This window comes from Oncorhynchus masou, chromosome 22, assembly GCF_036934945.1.
Source record: "Oncorhynchus masou masou isolate Uvic2021 chromosome 22, UVic_Omas_1.1, whole genome shotgun sequence".
NCBI lineage: Eukaryota > Metazoa > Chordata > Actinopteri > Salmoniformes > Salmonidae > Oncorhynchus > Oncorhynchus masou.
In genome coordinates this window covers 44,098,801-44,116,279 of record NC_088233.1, presented here as the reverse complement: position 1 = coordinate 44,116,279, position 17,479 = coordinate 44,098,801, and the positions used below count along the sequence as shown (strand labels likewise).

Here is a 17,479-nt window from a genome sequence, read left to right as displayed (position 1 = left end):
TGATGCATTTAAATGAATTAACACATTCCTTTAAATGATTTTCTAAATGTCAGAGCACATCCATCCACTCGTCTGTTAGCAACAGGTCCCTGCAACTCTCTAGACCTTTTACAGTTATACTGTCCTCCTAGTTTGTACACATTCTGTCTGAGTAAAAATGCATATCTCCTCTTTATGGCTATAAATCAATCCTATTAAACTATCAGGCCTTGAAATGTTTTGTCTGCTCAAAAGTCTTCCCAAGAGACCTGATTTAACAGCACTTTGTGAACTGCCAATTGATCAGCTATGGAGGACAGTATTGTGTATGCATACAACTGATCCCTACTGATCCCATATTTACAGTGTATAATATATATAGTAAATATTATATTATATACTGATATATTGGATGCAGGCGTTTTCTTTTGGTAACACTATTGTTTTACTCCTTTCTTTCTCCGAAATTGTTGTTTATATCCGTGGAGGCGAGGGAGAAGGTAAAAAACAATGACGCGCAGACAATGAAAATGTTCATGTCATCTATACTAATTTGTCAGCTGTGTCGCTCTTGATCCTCAGTGTGCTTGAGGATGTGTGTTCAACTCATTCGATCTTCATGTAGCTCATAGCATGTCGGAATACTGCTAATGCTACCACTTCACCTCACTTCATCAGACTTTAACTTGAACATACAATATGGTCATTGCGGAACAGATTTACCTTCAGAGTAAGAAACTACAGGCTCATGTCAGACTAGCTATACCAAATTAGAAGATACCTCGTCGGCAAACACACCTTCGTAATTGGCAGAAGTGTTTGTATAGTAGAAAAGTAGCAAGGTCAATTTCAGGTCCCTGTATGTAGGAAACATCAACACATTGTCCAATAGTCCCTCTATAGATCTATTCATTGAACCCTGAACTCTTTCTCCTGCTTGCTATTTTCTCTGCCTCATATAGCGCCACCCGGTGGTTACGCCCATGAACTCATCTCCTCTTTTAACCTCCATATCTCTCTTCTGTTCTAAATAACTCACCATCTTTCTCATGCTTCCATTCATGAACCTCTCCATTCACCTTCCTCTCCCTGGTTACTCACTGCATGTTGTGTAGCCATAGCAGAAGAAGTAGTTGAAGAGGTAGTTGAAGAGGTAGTAGAAGAAGAAGTGGTAGAGGAAGAGGTAGAAGTGGCCCCAGAGGCAGCCCCAGAACCAGAGGCAGAGCCTGAGCCAGAGCCCGAGCCAGAGGCAGAGCCTGAGCCAGAACCAGAGGCGGAAGGTATGTTGGCATGGGGTATTCTATCATCCTTTGAGATGCAGCAGTGCGCTCCACCTGTTACAGCCAGACAGACCTATGACTAATATAGCTAGGGATGTGTTCCAATGTCCATAGTAGCATACCCCTTAGAATCCAATACATTGGACATGTTTTATTATAAGTGGTATGCTAGTGTCGATAATGGGATACATATCCCTAGTGTACTTTCTTGTTCTACATTTACTTGAATGTAGTACCTTCCCTTCATAGCTGGCCAAGACAATGGATGCATGCACTGTATTATTAGTTGTATGTTATTAGCTATATGTTCTCATTTAGAATGTGCTAATAAATATGCCCATTTCCCTGTTCCGTTCCTGCTGCTTTTAGGCCTAGGACAAATTGCTTCCTCATTGCTACACAAAAAAATGCTGGATTAAAAACAACCTAACAACCAGCGCTGGGTAAATATTGGACAGAACACACAATGGGTTATTTTGACCAGAGCCAGTTGGGTTGCGTGAATAACCCAACATGTTGTGTTGTGGTTATCCAAACAAGGGTTCATTTAACCATCAGTTGGGTATTTTTTTTAACTTTCACGCTGGGGTGACCTAGCAGCTGTGTCTTATTGTATGTAATCCTTCAATTATTTTCAGGAGGTGTGGCTTATTATGGCTGTGAATATTCAGACAGCTCTTATTGGTCACCCGTGAGAGTACATCTCATTCCTGTTCATCGTGTCAATGTTCAACCTTAACATGTGATAACTATACAACAGAACAGATTAACAGGAATTACTTGTACTCTCATGGTTGGCAAAAAAAAAGCTGTACGCCACGCCCCTACTGAAGTACGCTTCTAAACCCTTCTGAACCACTGGGTCATACAGTGCTTTCAGAAAGTATACACACCACTCAACTTTTTCCAGATTTTGTTGTGTTACTGCCTGAATTTAAAATGGACCAAATTGAGATTTTTTTTTGTCACTGGCCTAGACACAATACCCCATAATTCAAAGTGTAATTGTGTTTTTCAAAAAAATTCTAAAGTAATAAAAAATGAAAAGATGAAATGTTAATTAGTATTCAACCCCTTTGTTAGGGCAAGCCTAAATAAGTTCAGGAGTAATAATTTGCTTAACAAGTCACATAATATGGACTCTCTCTGTGTGCAATAATAGTGTTCAACATTATTTTTGAGTGACTACCTCATCTCTGTACCCCACACATACAATTATCTGTAAAGTCCCTCAGTCAAGCAGTGGTTTTAAAACACAGATTCAACTACAAAGACCAAGGAGGTTTTCCAATGGCTTGCAAAGAAGTGTACCTATTGGTAAATGGGTAAAAAAAATTAAAAATCAGACATTGGTTATCCTTTTGAGCATGGTGAAGAGGTTAATTATACTTTGGATGGTGTATCAATACACCCAGACACTACAAAGATAAAGACGTCCTTGCTATTTCAGTTGCCGGAGAGGAAGGAAACCTTTCAGGGATTTCACCATGAGGTCAATGATGACTAAAATAGTTACAGAGTTTAATGGCTGTGATAGGAGAAGACTGAGGATGGATCAACAACATTGTAGTTACTCCACAATACTAACCTAATTGACAGAGTGAAAAGAAGGAAGCCAGTATAGAATAAATGTTTTCCAAAACAGGCATACAGTTTGCACTAAATTAATACTGCAAAATATGTAGCAAAGCAATTAACTTTTTGCCCTGAATGCAAAGTTATTTGTTTGGGACAAATCCAATACAACCCATTACCGAGTACCACTATCCATATTTTCAAGCATAGTTGTAGCTGCATCATGTTTTGGGTATGCTTATAATCGTTAAGGACTGAGGAGTTTTTCAGGATAAAAAGAAACGGGACGGAGCTAAGCACAGGCAAAATCCTAGAGGAAAACCTGGTTCAGTCTGCTTTCCACCAGACACTGGAAGATTAATTCAGCAGGACAATAAACTAAAACACAAGGTCAAATCTACAATGGAGTTGTTTTTCCAAGAAGACAGTGAATGTTTCTGAATTAACATCAAGTTAATTAATTTTTTTAAATTTTGAATTCAGGCTGTAACACAAAATGTGGAATAAGTCACAGGGTTTGAAAACTTTCTGAAGGCATTGTCTCTCAATAACCCAGCAACAACAATCCAACCTTGCTCTTTTTAAAGAAAACAGCAAAACTAAGTGACCAAATGCCTGCAACCAAGCAGTTGTGTCAACCAAACAACCCAGCGTTTTTTGAGTATATAGAATACAATTATATATATGCATTAGACTTTCAACTATAAGCTATAATTAGTCAACATCAGTGTATCAAAATATAGTGGATATCTTGCACTCTTTATTCCCATTACTCTAAAAGGAGCAAAAACACCTCTGTGCTTCTACTATGAGCCTGAACAGACATAATCCTGATTACACTGTAGATGCACTCTGAACATGTGTTTGTTGTGACAGTCCCTTCTTAAAGTTAGAAACCGTAGTTGCTACATATTTTGGAGGTATAAATTAATGATATACACTGAGTGTACAAAACATTAAGAACACCTGCTCTTTCCATTACAGACTGACCAGGTGAATCCAGGTGAAAGCTATGGTCTCTTATTGATGTCACTTGTTAAATCCACTTCAATTTGTGTAGATAAAAGGGAGGAGACAGGTTAAAGAAGGATTTTTCTAAGCCTTGAGACAATTGAGACATGGATTGTGTATGGGTGCCATTCAGAGGGTGAATGGGCAAGAGATAATATTTAAGTGCCTTTGAAAGGGGTATGGTAGTAGGTGCCAGATGCACCGGTTTGTGTCAAGAACTGCAAGGCTGCTGGGTTTTTCACTCTCAACACTTTCCCGTGTATATCAAGAATGGTCCACCATCCAAAGGACATCCAGCCAACTTGACACAATTGTGGGAAGCATTGGAATCAACATGGGCCAGCATTGGAATCAACATGGGCCAGTATTGGAATCAACATGGGCCAGCATTGGAATCAACATGGGCCAGCATTGGAATCAACATGGGCCAGCATTGGAATCAACATGGGCCAGCATCCCTGTGGAACGCTTTTGATGACATGTCAAAAGGTGTTCCTTATTTTTTGTATACTCAGTGTATACCCATTGATTCTTGAAGAATATAACTTATAAATGCCTCATGAGCTTAGTTCAACTGTTGTACCTCATCAGAACCCAAAATATTAGCTTGTTTTACTCCAATGTGTGTAAACAATGTAAATGTAAAGAGATGGTATAGCTTCAAAACATGTTTAAAACTGTCATTTTTATACCATGAATGGTCAGTCGTTGCATCAATAGCACTGTCTATGAATCTGAGAGTGGTTACATTTCTCCAGGGCCATCCCTCAGCTTTTACCAAAACAGAGGCTGGGTGCCGCTTTGTTTTAGTCTCGACGAAGGATTCTAGTTTTAAACTGAACAATACTTTGAGGCGCTTTTGTGTGAGACACGTTAACAAATTCATTATTGTACTTCCACAAACTGCTGAAGTGTCACGCACAAGTAAATCGTAGTGCTTAGCCCAACAAAAGTATCATTTCCATTTTGAAATATTAAAATGAGATGACGCAAATGCCGAAGCTTAGGTAGAGTCTGCAGCCTATGGCTTACTAGTCAGCCCATGTTGCCATTGCTAACGCTGTTTATTTTGCTTTCATTTTCATTGCTTGCTGCATGCAGAGGTCGTTGAAGAGGAAGGTATGTTGATTAAAGATGAATTATCTGTGTCACGCTGGTTGGTATATAGGAATGCGTATGTATATATTGTCCATGTCCCAGGTCTGAGGTCTCGCTGTATTGGGGGAATGTCTGCTCTGTCATAACTGTTTGTCAGATCTAGAATTACTGTGAAATTGGCTGACTGGTAGGACAAAGGAAAACTACACATCAGTTAATCAAATCAATTTTTTTAAATGGTGTATTTTGGGAAAGAAATAAGAAAAAGGATGGAAGAATATGAAATGCTAACATTTGCTTAACCGCGCAGTGACCTCACTGTTCAACCCTCCCTGCTATGCCCACTCACGATTAGCACGGCATGTACCAAACCCATAACAAGAGAAAGAACATGCTCTTCTAACAATGAAATCTGTGTTGTCTTGCTTGTGAAAATGGTGTGCGGGTCAAACGACAAACATGACACAGTTAGAACGTTTCTCTTTTAAAGTTAAACACTTTGCTTGTCCTTTCAGCAGTAATATTTTTCATTCGAATATTTTCCTGTAATATAAGTAGACGTCAATTATTCTGAAATAAGATCACACTTCAGAAATAAATCAAGCACACATAACACATGTTCACATTCTTCAATGTTTCTCTGCTGATTTTCATAGCACTAACAAACATCCACCACCTCAAATTGAAAGCCAGGCATTTTTGGAATATCTACCACAGATTTTTTTCTCTCCATTTAATGTAGAAACAAATCAAATATTCATTCAAGTAATGCCTGAATCTTTTTTTTTGCCTGGTAATTACTCATTTGCTTTATGCTGATTTGTACATATCTAACCCAATAACATGTACTTGTCCTCCTCTTCATTTCTTAATATACAGCCCAAAAGCCACAGTTCAAGTAAGTCATCATTTCATGTAACCCCTCATTTGTCGGTACACATTTCTAGATGTGTATGATTACTACACAGAAATGGCTGCCTTCATATTTCCATTTCCATTTCAATCTCTCATAAAACAAAATACTACATTCTTAACTGTGGTAGTCAAAACCTTCAGCTGCCTTATTCTATATAGGCCTAATGCATCAAATATGAATTTTTCTTTATTTTTTTTCAAGATATATATTGTGTTATTATTTCATTGTCCTTATTTCAGGTCAACATCACATCAATTTGTAAACATGTAGATATATTTCATTACAAACAAGATGACATAAAACATAACAAAAGCAAACAGAAAACAAAACAGTGACGGTAAAAAAAATTATAAAAAAATAACTGAAATTCAATTTCAGTTCTCTGCTGTCTTACAGTGTCGCATTATCCCTAACATTATCCCTTTTTTATTACGTGCGTAAAAAAATAAACGTTATTTGTTTTTCATTATTTTACTACCCATAGATTCACTGTATTTTTATATTGACACTTCTCAGGGTACCAAAGATTCCTGATGGCGATAAAGTGGACTTTGACGTAAGTAGCCCTGCACACATCATGACCATCTGGAGACAGCTGGCCTGGATAATACCAGGGCTAATGTCAGAGTTGACGACATGTACTGAACACATGGCTCTACTTCCTAACCTTACAGGACATTCAGAAAAAGCGTCAGAACAAGGATCTTGTTGAGCTGCAGGCCCTGATAGATGCTCACTTTGAGCACAGAAAGAAGGAGGAGGAAGAGCTCATCGCACTCAAAGAAAGAATTGTGAGTAAGAATGAGTAAATGGCATCACTCTGCATGCACATGGGTCAAATTTGAAAATGAATACAAGGTCGTAAATAAAATCAAGGTTTTCTTATTGGACAAGTTCAGGTAGTTCACTCCTGCTTGCTTACATTTAGTTCCTGGTGAATACAACCATGACAAAATGATAAGACACTGCAATGCCCATTGGTGACCAAAGGTAATACAACCAACCATGTGTATCTGTGTGTCCGTCTGCAGGAGAAGCGTAGGGCTGAGAGGGCCGAGCAGAACAGGATCCGTAGCGAGAAGGAGAAGGAGCGCGCGGCGAGGCGTGAGGTTTGTGTCCTCCACCAGTTCCACCATCGACCCCTCCGGGCTTTCTTCAACGATCGGCGTTCTGTCAACATGGGACCGACAACTACAACACACTGACTCTGTGCTGTGATCTCTAATACAGGAGGAGAGGCTGAAGAGGGAGGAAGCAGATGCCAAGAAGAAGGCTGATGAGGACGCAAAGAAGAAGTCTGCCCTGTCCAGCATGGGCTCCAACTACAGCAGCCATCTGCAGAAGGTGACCTAGCGACCAGCCAGTCTTCACAGAACCATAACGTTATGAATAGAAAAAAATATCACTTACTTGTATACAACATGTAATTCAGAAGGAAAAAAACAACAGAAAAACGAAACAATGAGTTGTGTGTTTACATGTGTGACCGATGGACTTGCCCCTTGTAACCACTGCCATTCACTTGTAACAGGCTGACTCAAAGAGGGGTGGGAAGAAGGAAACTGAGAGAGAGAAGAAGAAGAAGATCCTGGCAGGCAGACGCAAGGCCCTGAACATCGACCATCTGAATGAAGAGAAACTGAAGTAAGAAGCAGTTCAAGTAACAGACTTGGGCTTTATGTACCGTACGTTGTGTGTGGTGGTTTGTTTTGGCGAGGAGAATCAGGCCTACAGCAGGAAAAGTCAGGTACAAGTACAATAGCTTTTGCAACTGTCTCTCGTTATCTGAAATGAATGCACTTTAAGAACAACCTTCAGCCAATCAGAATCAAGTATTCAGCCTCATGGTGTAAATATGGAATCTCCACAGAGAGTTTGAACTCACAGAGTCATCTTACTTGCTCTGCTCTAGGGAGAAGGCAAAGGAGCTGCATGAATGGATGCAGACACTGGAGTCTGAGAAGTTTGACCACATCGAGAGGCTGAAGAGGCAGAAGTATGAGGTATGTATCCGATGTCCTGGTTAAAGAAAAGAGAAATATACTATAAGTTATCCCAGAATCCACCATACATACATACATACATACATACATACATACATACATACATACATACATACATACATACATACATACAGCAATATGCACATCTGAAAGAATTGTGGACTGTTGAAGTTATGATATATTTTAAAGACACATTAAATTAAACAACGTAATCTTTTAATTTTACTCGCTCTAATCAAGAGCTCAGCTGATAATATGACTGGCTCCGTTCTTAGAGCATATGCCTTTGTACCCGACCTCATTCCCCCATGGCAGTATGGACGGTACTGTTATTGACCGTGACCTGATAAAACGTCTAGCTGTCACCACATGATCAGTTTTTTTCCTTAGGTTTTTACAGACATGGGTCATATAAGATATTTTTTAGATACCCTGGAAAATTCCAAGTCTTACCCGAGTAAAATCAAGGGTGACAGCGGGCCACCAAGTCTCACCATCCGCTTGGTGGCCTCAGCCACACGGCCTCTCAGATATGAACACAACTCTGCTTTGATATCTCCTCCAGGTCACAACCCTGCGTAAGAGAGTGGAGGAGCTGAGTAAATTGTAAGTAGAGCTGGACAGTTGTCACAGCTCAGGGGGGCTCTGCCGCGCCACTGCGGTGCATGGTCTGAAACTTAATGAGAAAGTTGCATGTGAAACTTAACACAGAGGCGACTGAAACAGAGCAGACGGTTCCACGGTGGGTCGAGAAGACAAGAGAAGACACCAAATTAAATCTGAATGAATATTAATTATATTCCACTCATTCGGGTTGAACGCGCCATGTTACAGACAGGTTATGACACATGGCATACTGTACCATGTCATTCCGAAACATTCCAGAGGTAATAGAGTGTGTCTATGTGCAAGCACAATAGACTGAGACCCAATCATAGACCCATAGGGAACTGCTGAGCTAAAAGCCAGTCACTAGTCAATTCTGAAGAAATGGTGTGATTCACAGGTAAGTGATTCAGTCTGGATTTCATTCCCACTGAAAGAAAGTGACAGAAACTCAGTAGTGGTAGTGTCTGGCTAATCGTTTCTAACATGTCCTCCTCCCCTCGACTCTCTATCCTTGGCAATTTGGGGAGTCAATACTGACACACGCAGTCAGTTATTCAGTCTGTCTCCTGTAAAATGCGCTGTTAAAAATGTGTCATTTCCAGGTCATCACTCCCAGGAACTGCATTGACCTGTTACAGAAACAGGAAGTAATGTAGCTTCCACCCCTATATCTTTCTGCCAAAACTGTTCAGGACAGTTTATGTCAGTTTATGGCTGAAAAACATTACAGTTTAGAATCCACCAATGAGATGAAATGCTATTGAGTTAATCTCTCCCTTCACTATCTGACAGAAGAAACCAGTTTGCTATAGAACAAGATTGACATTCATGTTACTGTATTGGCAAACATAGCCAGCCATTCATTCTGAATTTGCTATGACATTACTTATTTAGTACTCTTGGCCCTTTGGACATAAAAACTCTTATACCTTTGGCAAAACACATATACAGTAGACACTGACAATCCAAATAACAAAGGATGTAGACCTACAACCAGGTTCAACAAAGAAAGCCAAGTTCTCGTGTATCACGTTCCTGAGCTGTAATGTAAGTAATGTAAGTCTCAAATCTTATTTTTTGGAATATACAGAGCATTTGAAATCTATTCAGACCCCTTGACCTTTTCACCATTTTGTTAGGTTACAGCCTTATACTAAAATTGATTAAATAGTTCACACAATATCCCATAATGGCAAAGAAAAAACATGTTTTTTTATTAAGAATAAAACACTGAAATATTGCATTTACATAAGTACTCAGACCCTTTTTACTAGGTTGAAGCACCGTTGGCAGCGATTACAGACTCGAGTCTTCTTGGGTATGACGCTACAAGCTTGGCACACTTGTATTTTGGGAGTTTCTCCCATTCTTCACTGCAGATCGTCTCAAGCTCTGTCAGGTTGGATGATGAGCGTCGCTGCACAGCTACTTTTAGGTCTCTCCAGAGATGTTCGATCGGGTTCAAGTCCGGGCCACTCAAGGACATTCAGAGACTTGTCCCGAAGCCACTCCTGCATTGTCTGGGCTGTGTGCTTAGTGTCATTGTCCTGTTGGAAGATAAACCTTCACCCCAGTCTGAGGTCCTGAGTGCTCTAGAGCAAGTTTTCATCAAGGATCTCTCTGTACTTTTCTCCGTTCGATCCTGACTAGTCTCCCAGTCCCTGCCGCTGAAAAACATCTCCACAGCATGATACTGCCACCAGTGCTTCACCGTAGGGATGGTGCCAGGTTTCCTCCAGAGGTGACGCTTGGCATTCAGGCCAAAGAGTTAAATCTTGGTTTCATTAGAACAGAGAATCTTGTTACTCATGATCTGAGAGTCTTTAGGTGCCTTTTGGCAAACTCCGAGTGGGCTGTCATGTACCTTTTACTGAGGAGTGGCTCCAGTCTGGCCACTCTACCATAAAGGCCTGATTGGATTGAGTGCTGCAGAGATGGTTGTCCTTCTGGAAGGTTCTCCCATCTCCACAGAGGAACTCTGGGGTTCTGGTAAAGAGACCATCAGGTTTTTGGTCACCTCCCTGACCAAGGCCCTTCTAACCCCTATTGCTCTGTTTGCCCGGGCGGCCAGCTCTAGGAAGAGTCTTGGTGGTTGTAAACTTCTTCCATTTAAGAATGATGGAGCCCACTGTTCTTGGGGATCTTCAATGCTGCAGATATATATTTATTGGTACCCTTCCCCAGATCTGTGACTCGACACAATCCTGTCTCGGAGCTCTATGGACAATTCCTTCGACCACGTGGCTTGGTTTTTGCTCTGACATGCACTGTCAACTGTGGGACCTTATGTAGACAGGTGCGGGCCTTTCCAAATCATGTCCAGTCAATTGAATTTACCACAGGTGGACTCCATTCAAGTTGTAGAAACATCTCTAGGATGATCAATGGTAACAGGATGCACCACAGCTCAATTTAGAGTCTCATAGCAAAGGGTCTGAATACTTATGTAAATGAGGTATTTCTGTTTTAGATTTTGTATAGATTTTCGCTTTGTCATTATGGGGTATTGTGTGTAGCTTGATGAGGAAAACATTTATTTAATTTTCAAATAAGGCTGTAAAGTAACAAAATATGGAAATAGTCAAGGGATCTGAATAATTTCCAAATGTACTGTATAAGGCTCTGGTTCTCTTTAATTCATGTGTTTACGTTGTGGGTATTGTCACACTGTCAAATGTTTCAAAAGCAAAGAAAATATATGAAAGAATCAAATCTGATCCTGAGGTAACTTCACATTTCTTCATTGTGAAGTCAAAGAAATGCCTGTCCAATTACTAAATCGTGTGCTTTCAACGTTGAGCTTTGGACTGCTGTTTCTTTGCTCTCTCAGTGTCGCATTCTAATTTCTCGAAGCTATCATGTGTTTTACTGCCACCAAGGACCGGCTGTTAGCTTGATAGCCATAGGATGCGAAAAGAGATAATTTCCTCCATAAGGACAGAAAATACTCCATGAATCCTCACGAGCACAGTGGGATAGAACACCCGGGTCAGTGAGAGAATCATGTTATATTTCCTTTGCTTTCATTCATTCCATCATCAACTCCATTCCATGGTAAGTGCTGCATGGTATGTCGAAAAGGATAAGCATGACAACTCCATGACTTGTTTTGAGTGGTCTTTTGTGATTGATGATTGTTAGTTAGACCAATATTAACATTAGAACAGCATAACTCACACATTTGCATCCATATCTAAAGTAATTTGGAAGTAAATTCAGTAACTTAAAGTCAATGTAAGTCTTTATTAATAGATGAACATGTGCATTGATTGTCTCTTCATGGGATGTCTCACTCTGTTTCTCTGTCTTTGTGACGTTTTACAGCTCCAAGAAGGGTAAAACGGTCCGCAGAAAGTAAACGGTACCGTTCTGCTGCTTGGAGCCCAGACTGCCACCATACAACCGGACACGAGCATAATGCAGCAACAACACACACTTACGCTAAGATCATGGCTCGGACACAACTAACACTATGTCTTAATGTTTGCATATTCACAAAAGATGTGCTACGGACTACAGACGTAGAACGGAGCCATTAGCTGCTGTTGTAGGAATTATCCCTCACGCTTTCTCTCCCTGGACTGTTTGGTTCTCAGTATTTTTGTAAATAAAGTGTGACTCTTCACCTTGTCTGTAGATCTGTTATTAACCAAACCCTCAAAAAATATATATATATATTTTGCAGTGTAATTTTAAAGCAATTTGTTCATATTAATAATTATATCCACTCTAATAAGAGGCATAATGTTGTTGTGTTTGCAAAAATAGACCAAGATTAGCTTGTGGAATGATTTATGCCTATGTTAGAGCAGAATAATTATTGCATTATAATTAAGATTTCTTCAACATACCATTACATCACAAACACTGAATATCAGAGTCATCCAAATGAGGTGTTCTGTCCCATTTTGAGGAAAAATGTAAGCATTTGAATTGCCATCACAATTAGATTGAGTTAGATTGTAACCTAGACTGAAATGTTCTGGTGTGTAACAGACAGTAACGTAAGTGGTTCACTACAGTAGCGTAGCACAGCCATTCCAAACCTTTTCCGTTGCGGGGGACAACCAAATCACTATCAAAATATCTAGGACCACCATTTGTGCCACGCCTGCTCCTCTCTCTCCCTGGCACTCGAGGGTGCCAGGCTGCCCAGCCTCACGTACTCCTGCCACCATCATTACGCACACCTGCTTCCCTCGTCACGCACATCAGCGACTCATTGCACTCACCTGGACTCAATCACTTATGTTATTTCCTCCCCTATATCTGTCTGTTCCCAAGCTCTATTCCCCGCTTCAGCTTTAATATGTCTTTGTATTACCCGGTTCTGATGCTGTTCCTGTCCTGTTCCATGTCTGTGCTAAATTAAATGTTCAACTCTCCGTACCTGCTTCTCATCATCAGCGTTGGTTCTTACAATTTGCAGAATGGCATAATATTTTTAAGGCACATGCAGTCTTTGTAATTTTATTTTTAAAAGATGTCTAATAAATCACTGTGTGTTTATTTAATTAAAATAACTTCAACATGTATTTTTTTATCATTTATTTTCCTTAGCCTCCTATCGCCCTTGAAATGTTCAGTCTGATCATGTGGGCGATAGGAAACAATTTGAAGATATTGATGTAATAAACAACCCTAATTAGCTGATAGGATGGTCTAGATTACACATCCTTACCCAGATGAACAGTCATTGGTCTATTGTAATCTAATCACATTGTGACGTCATGATGTGGGCCAAAAATTCCATCCGACCTGAACAGGCTGAAATGCCGGCATAAGTTTTTCAAACAGCTGTTATGGCCTAAACTCACAAAAGGCGAGTGTGTTTGTGATTTATTTTAGAATGCATTGTTTTGAATTATGACCCAACTGAAGCCAGGGGTGGGGGTGTTGTCCGCTTTGACGCCTCGCTCAATTAGAATGTCTCTATTTTTGCATTTTTTTTGCTGGCGATGTAGTCACACAAAACAATAAAAATGTTTTCATTATTCACTTTTTTCTAGCTCATTTGTATGCTAAATTAGATCTTATGGAAACACAACATCGCTAAAAGCAAAGATGATTGGAGATATGGACTATCCTGCTAGCATACAGTCGCTACTCTGCCCGATCCATCCTTTACACCAGCCTTGCTCTGCTTTCTCCGCACGCCCGCTTCTGGTGAAAAGGACATTATCATCATTTTCTGTTATGTGTTATTTCAATTTAGATCTAATTTCGTTATTTTTTATCTCATAGTGTGGAAATATATTTTTTTTAAAGCACTGCACTTTTACACATAAAATATCTTGGCAGTCAAATTTTGTAAATTTCAGCCATGAATGTGACAAATTAAATGCGTATTATTATGATTATAAACAAATTGCTTTGTGAAAAGTAATGTAAAATCGCATACCATACCATCAGGCCTAATACTCCCAACTGTTATTATTTTTGTGAGAAATATTTTTTAAATAAATCTTGGTAACAATTTATTTGGATAGTCAATCTGTAGATGCTCTATCAGTAACATTTCAACTAACTATCTACTAACCCTAACTCTAACCCGAACCTCAACCCTTATCCTAACCTTAACCTAACCCTAAACTTAACCCTATAACCTAAATTTAACCCTTATTCTAAACCTACGCCTAACCCGTAACCTTAGCAAGCATTTGCTTGTCAATAGATAGTTTGTTATTAGTAGTATGACTATCTGTAGAACTGGACTATCCGAACTATCCAAATAATGTGTGATCGAAATCTTTACAAAAATCTTATAATATATATTTGTTTAAATAACCGCAGACCTCCTGCAGTAGGCCAGACAACAGGTTGGAAACCACTGGCCTAGCCTATGTCAATACTATGAAGTGACAAAGCACAACAGAAGGTAGCAATGCATGTGTCCACAGACCTAGCTGCCCAGTTTACCAGGTGTAATACATCACGTGTCTTCTTGAAAAATATGTATTTTGGAGGGAACATGGCTGCCTACAGTGCCGAGGATCAAATCTAGGCTATAGACCAGTACAAGAATCAGCAAACTGAACTGAACAAATAACTTTGAAGTAGCCACAGTCTTTGAAAGTGGTAGGTCTTTGTGTAGTCTATCTATTCTTTCGAGTAGGCCTAGTCTCTCACTGTCGCTGTAGTTATTTTTTCTAGAATTTAATCTAATTTAATCTAGAATCGGCTTCCTATTTCGCAACAAAGCCTCCTTCACTCATGCTGCCAAACATACTTTTGTAAAACTGACTATCCTAACGATCCTTGACTTCGGCGATGTCATCTACAAAATAGCCTCCAACACTCTATTCAGCAAACTGGATGTAGTCTATCACAGTGCCATCCGTTTTGTCCCCAAAGCCCCATATACTACCCACCACTGTGACCTGTATGTTCTCGTTGGCTGGCCCTCACTACATATTCATCGCCAAACCCACTGGCTCCAGGTCATCTATAAGTCTTTGCTAGGTAAAGCCCCACCTTATCTCAGCTCACTGGTCAGCAACACCCCCCATAGCACACGCTCCAGCAGGTATATTTCACTGGTCATCCCCAAAGCCAACACTTGCTTTGGCCGCCTTTCCTTCTCGTTCTCTGCTGCCAATGATTGGAACGAATTGCAAAAATCACTGAACCTGGAGTCTTATATCCCTCTCTCTAACTTTAAGCATCAGCTGTCAGAGCAGCTTATCGATCATTGTATCTGTACACAGCCGATCTGTAAATAGCACACCCAACGACCTCATCCCCATATTATTACTTACCCTCTTGCTCTTTTGCACCCCAGTATCTCTACTTGCACATCATCATCTGCACATCTATCACTCCAGTGTTAATGAAAAAGTGTAATTATTTCACCTTTATGGCCTATTTATTGCCTACCTCCCTACTGTTCTACATTTGCAGACACTGTACATAGATTTTCAAAATTGGTTATTTGACTGTACGTTTGTTTATGTGTAACTCTGTGTTGTTGTTTTTGTCGCACTGCTTTGCTTTATCTTGGCCAGGTTGCAGTTGTAAATGAGAACTTGTTCTAAACTGGCCTACCTGGTTAAATAATATACGTATATATATAAATTTTTTTTAAGTAGGCCAGTGGTTCCCAAACTAGGGGTCGTGACCTCATGTGGGGTTTGCCTGATATGAAAATGGGGTCACGGGAGAATTTCTAACTCCTGAAGATAAAACATATATATATATATAAACGTCTTGTATCTCAAAATCATTGTTGTAGGGTTAACCTTAAAAATCCAAATGAACATTTTTTTAAATCTGAAAGATACAATTCAAACAGAGAGCTTCCTGTATAATGGGAAAAGGCCACACAGGACCGTTGCACTTGAATCATTCCCATGATGAATAGCTAGGCCTGCTATTCTATGAAACCACACACTATTACAGAGACTTAGATATTCCCAACCACAATTGATTTGGTGGAAACAATGTGTGGGGAGGCACAGAAACTCACATCAATACCTTTGTCAGATAACACTGTTAAACAAATAATTTATGCTATTGCTAGCAATCAAGAGGAAACTCTGACTGAACATCTTAAACTCCTCAGCTTATGCGCTCCAAATGGACATTAGCTGTGAGGGCCCAGATGCCCATGCATTGACTTTTGTTTGTGGCTGCAACCAGGTCTCTGAGCATTTCGTATTATTCTGTATGAGACACTCCCTTAGTATGATGATATTTAAACTCGCAACCTTTGGGTTGCTAGACATTAGTGTTATACACCAACCCATCCACCACGACGAACCACTCCGCTTTCATCTTAAGTAACCATCCGTCTTATTTAACCATAACAAACGTAACATATCCAAACTATATGGAGTGTCTCAGATTTACGTACAGAATGATATGAAATGCTCTGAGACCAGGTTGGCTATACATGTAGAGAGACGCTATTTATGGAGACAAGTTGTTCTGTATCACGATTCACGAGCATGAAACGGCACAGGGATGTTCAGCGTGCTGCGTGGCTATATCTATGGCGGGATGGCGAGCAGGCCTCTGCACTCTAGTTATGAATGTGTCCTCCTCTGGCATATGGACGCATTGTATGATACACTGAGAGCAACTGGCGGCAAAAGAGAACTCTGAGACATACTGCAACAGGTAACTTTGATTGTAAACTACATCAAACCACATCCACTGCGCGCACGCTTGTTCACAATACAATCTCGAGAATATGAGATCAGAGCATGACAAAGTTATATTTGACACCGAGGCTTGGTGATTGTGTTGGGGGAGTGTTGGAAAGATTTTTCACTTTGAGAAAGGAACTGTTGTCATTCACAATGGATGTAAAAAAACAGACTTAGTTGACTTTCTGGGTGGGGGATGGAACGACAGGGCCCTTATCGACCACTACCACTGCAGCCTGTGCGAGGATGTCCGTTGGGAGTTGGCCTGCAGGGATACCACCCTCACCTTTGACCAGCTGGTGGACCTGTCCATTCGGTTGGATAACCCGCTGGTCACCCGCGGACATCCAGAGAGGGCTCTGTGGATTCCCCCTCCCAGCACCACCACTCCGGTGCCTATGGAGCTGGGAGGTGCTGCGCCTAGGGAGGCCGGAGGAGGGGCCTTCACGCCTGCCTTCACGTCTACCACACTGACAGGTTGGTTCCCCTAAGGGAACTAGGCAGCAGGCAGGGCACTCTGGCGTCGCCCTAGGTGAGCCTGCACCACTCTTATCCAGAGCCCTCTATTGTACACCTGTTTGTGCATGTTTACTTTCCTGAATTTTTCCCGCATTCCCAGCATAAGGAGCTCGTCGATTCAGGCGCAGCTGGGAATTTTATCGACGGAGCATTCGCCCATAGTTTAGGGATCCCTTTATTCCAGTGGTTAGGCCTTTCCCAGTTGACGCTCTGGACAGTCGACTATTAGGGTCTGGGTTGATTAGGGAGGCTACCATTCCCCTGGGCATCGTGACGCAGGGGGTCATAAGGAGAGAAACAGTTTCTTCCTCATTGACTCTCCTGTGTTTCCCATGGTACTAG

General features: G+C 40.6%; 1 protein-coding gene across 1 annotated transcript; it reads left to right on the top strand.

The window, feature by feature from the left end:
- Positions 1 to 1,024: 1,024 nt before the first annotated feature.
- LOC135508849 (troponin T, fast skeletal muscle isoforms-like) lies at positions 1,025 to 12,101 on the top strand (the record flags this gene model as incomplete). Its single annotated transcript, XM_064929054.1, has 11 exons — positions 1,025 to 1,259; positions 4,947 to 4,964; positions 5,823 to 5,841; positions 6,376 to 6,415; positions 6,534 to 6,650; positions 6,891 to 6,968; positions 7,090 to 7,203; positions 7,391 to 7,503; positions 7,772 to 7,862; positions 8,428 to 8,468; positions 11,796 to 12,101. Coding segments are annotated over 11 exons (900 nt in total), but the record flags the coding sequence as incomplete, so codon positions are not given.
- Between the last annotated feature and the right edge of the window lie 5,378 nt (positions 12,102 to 17,479).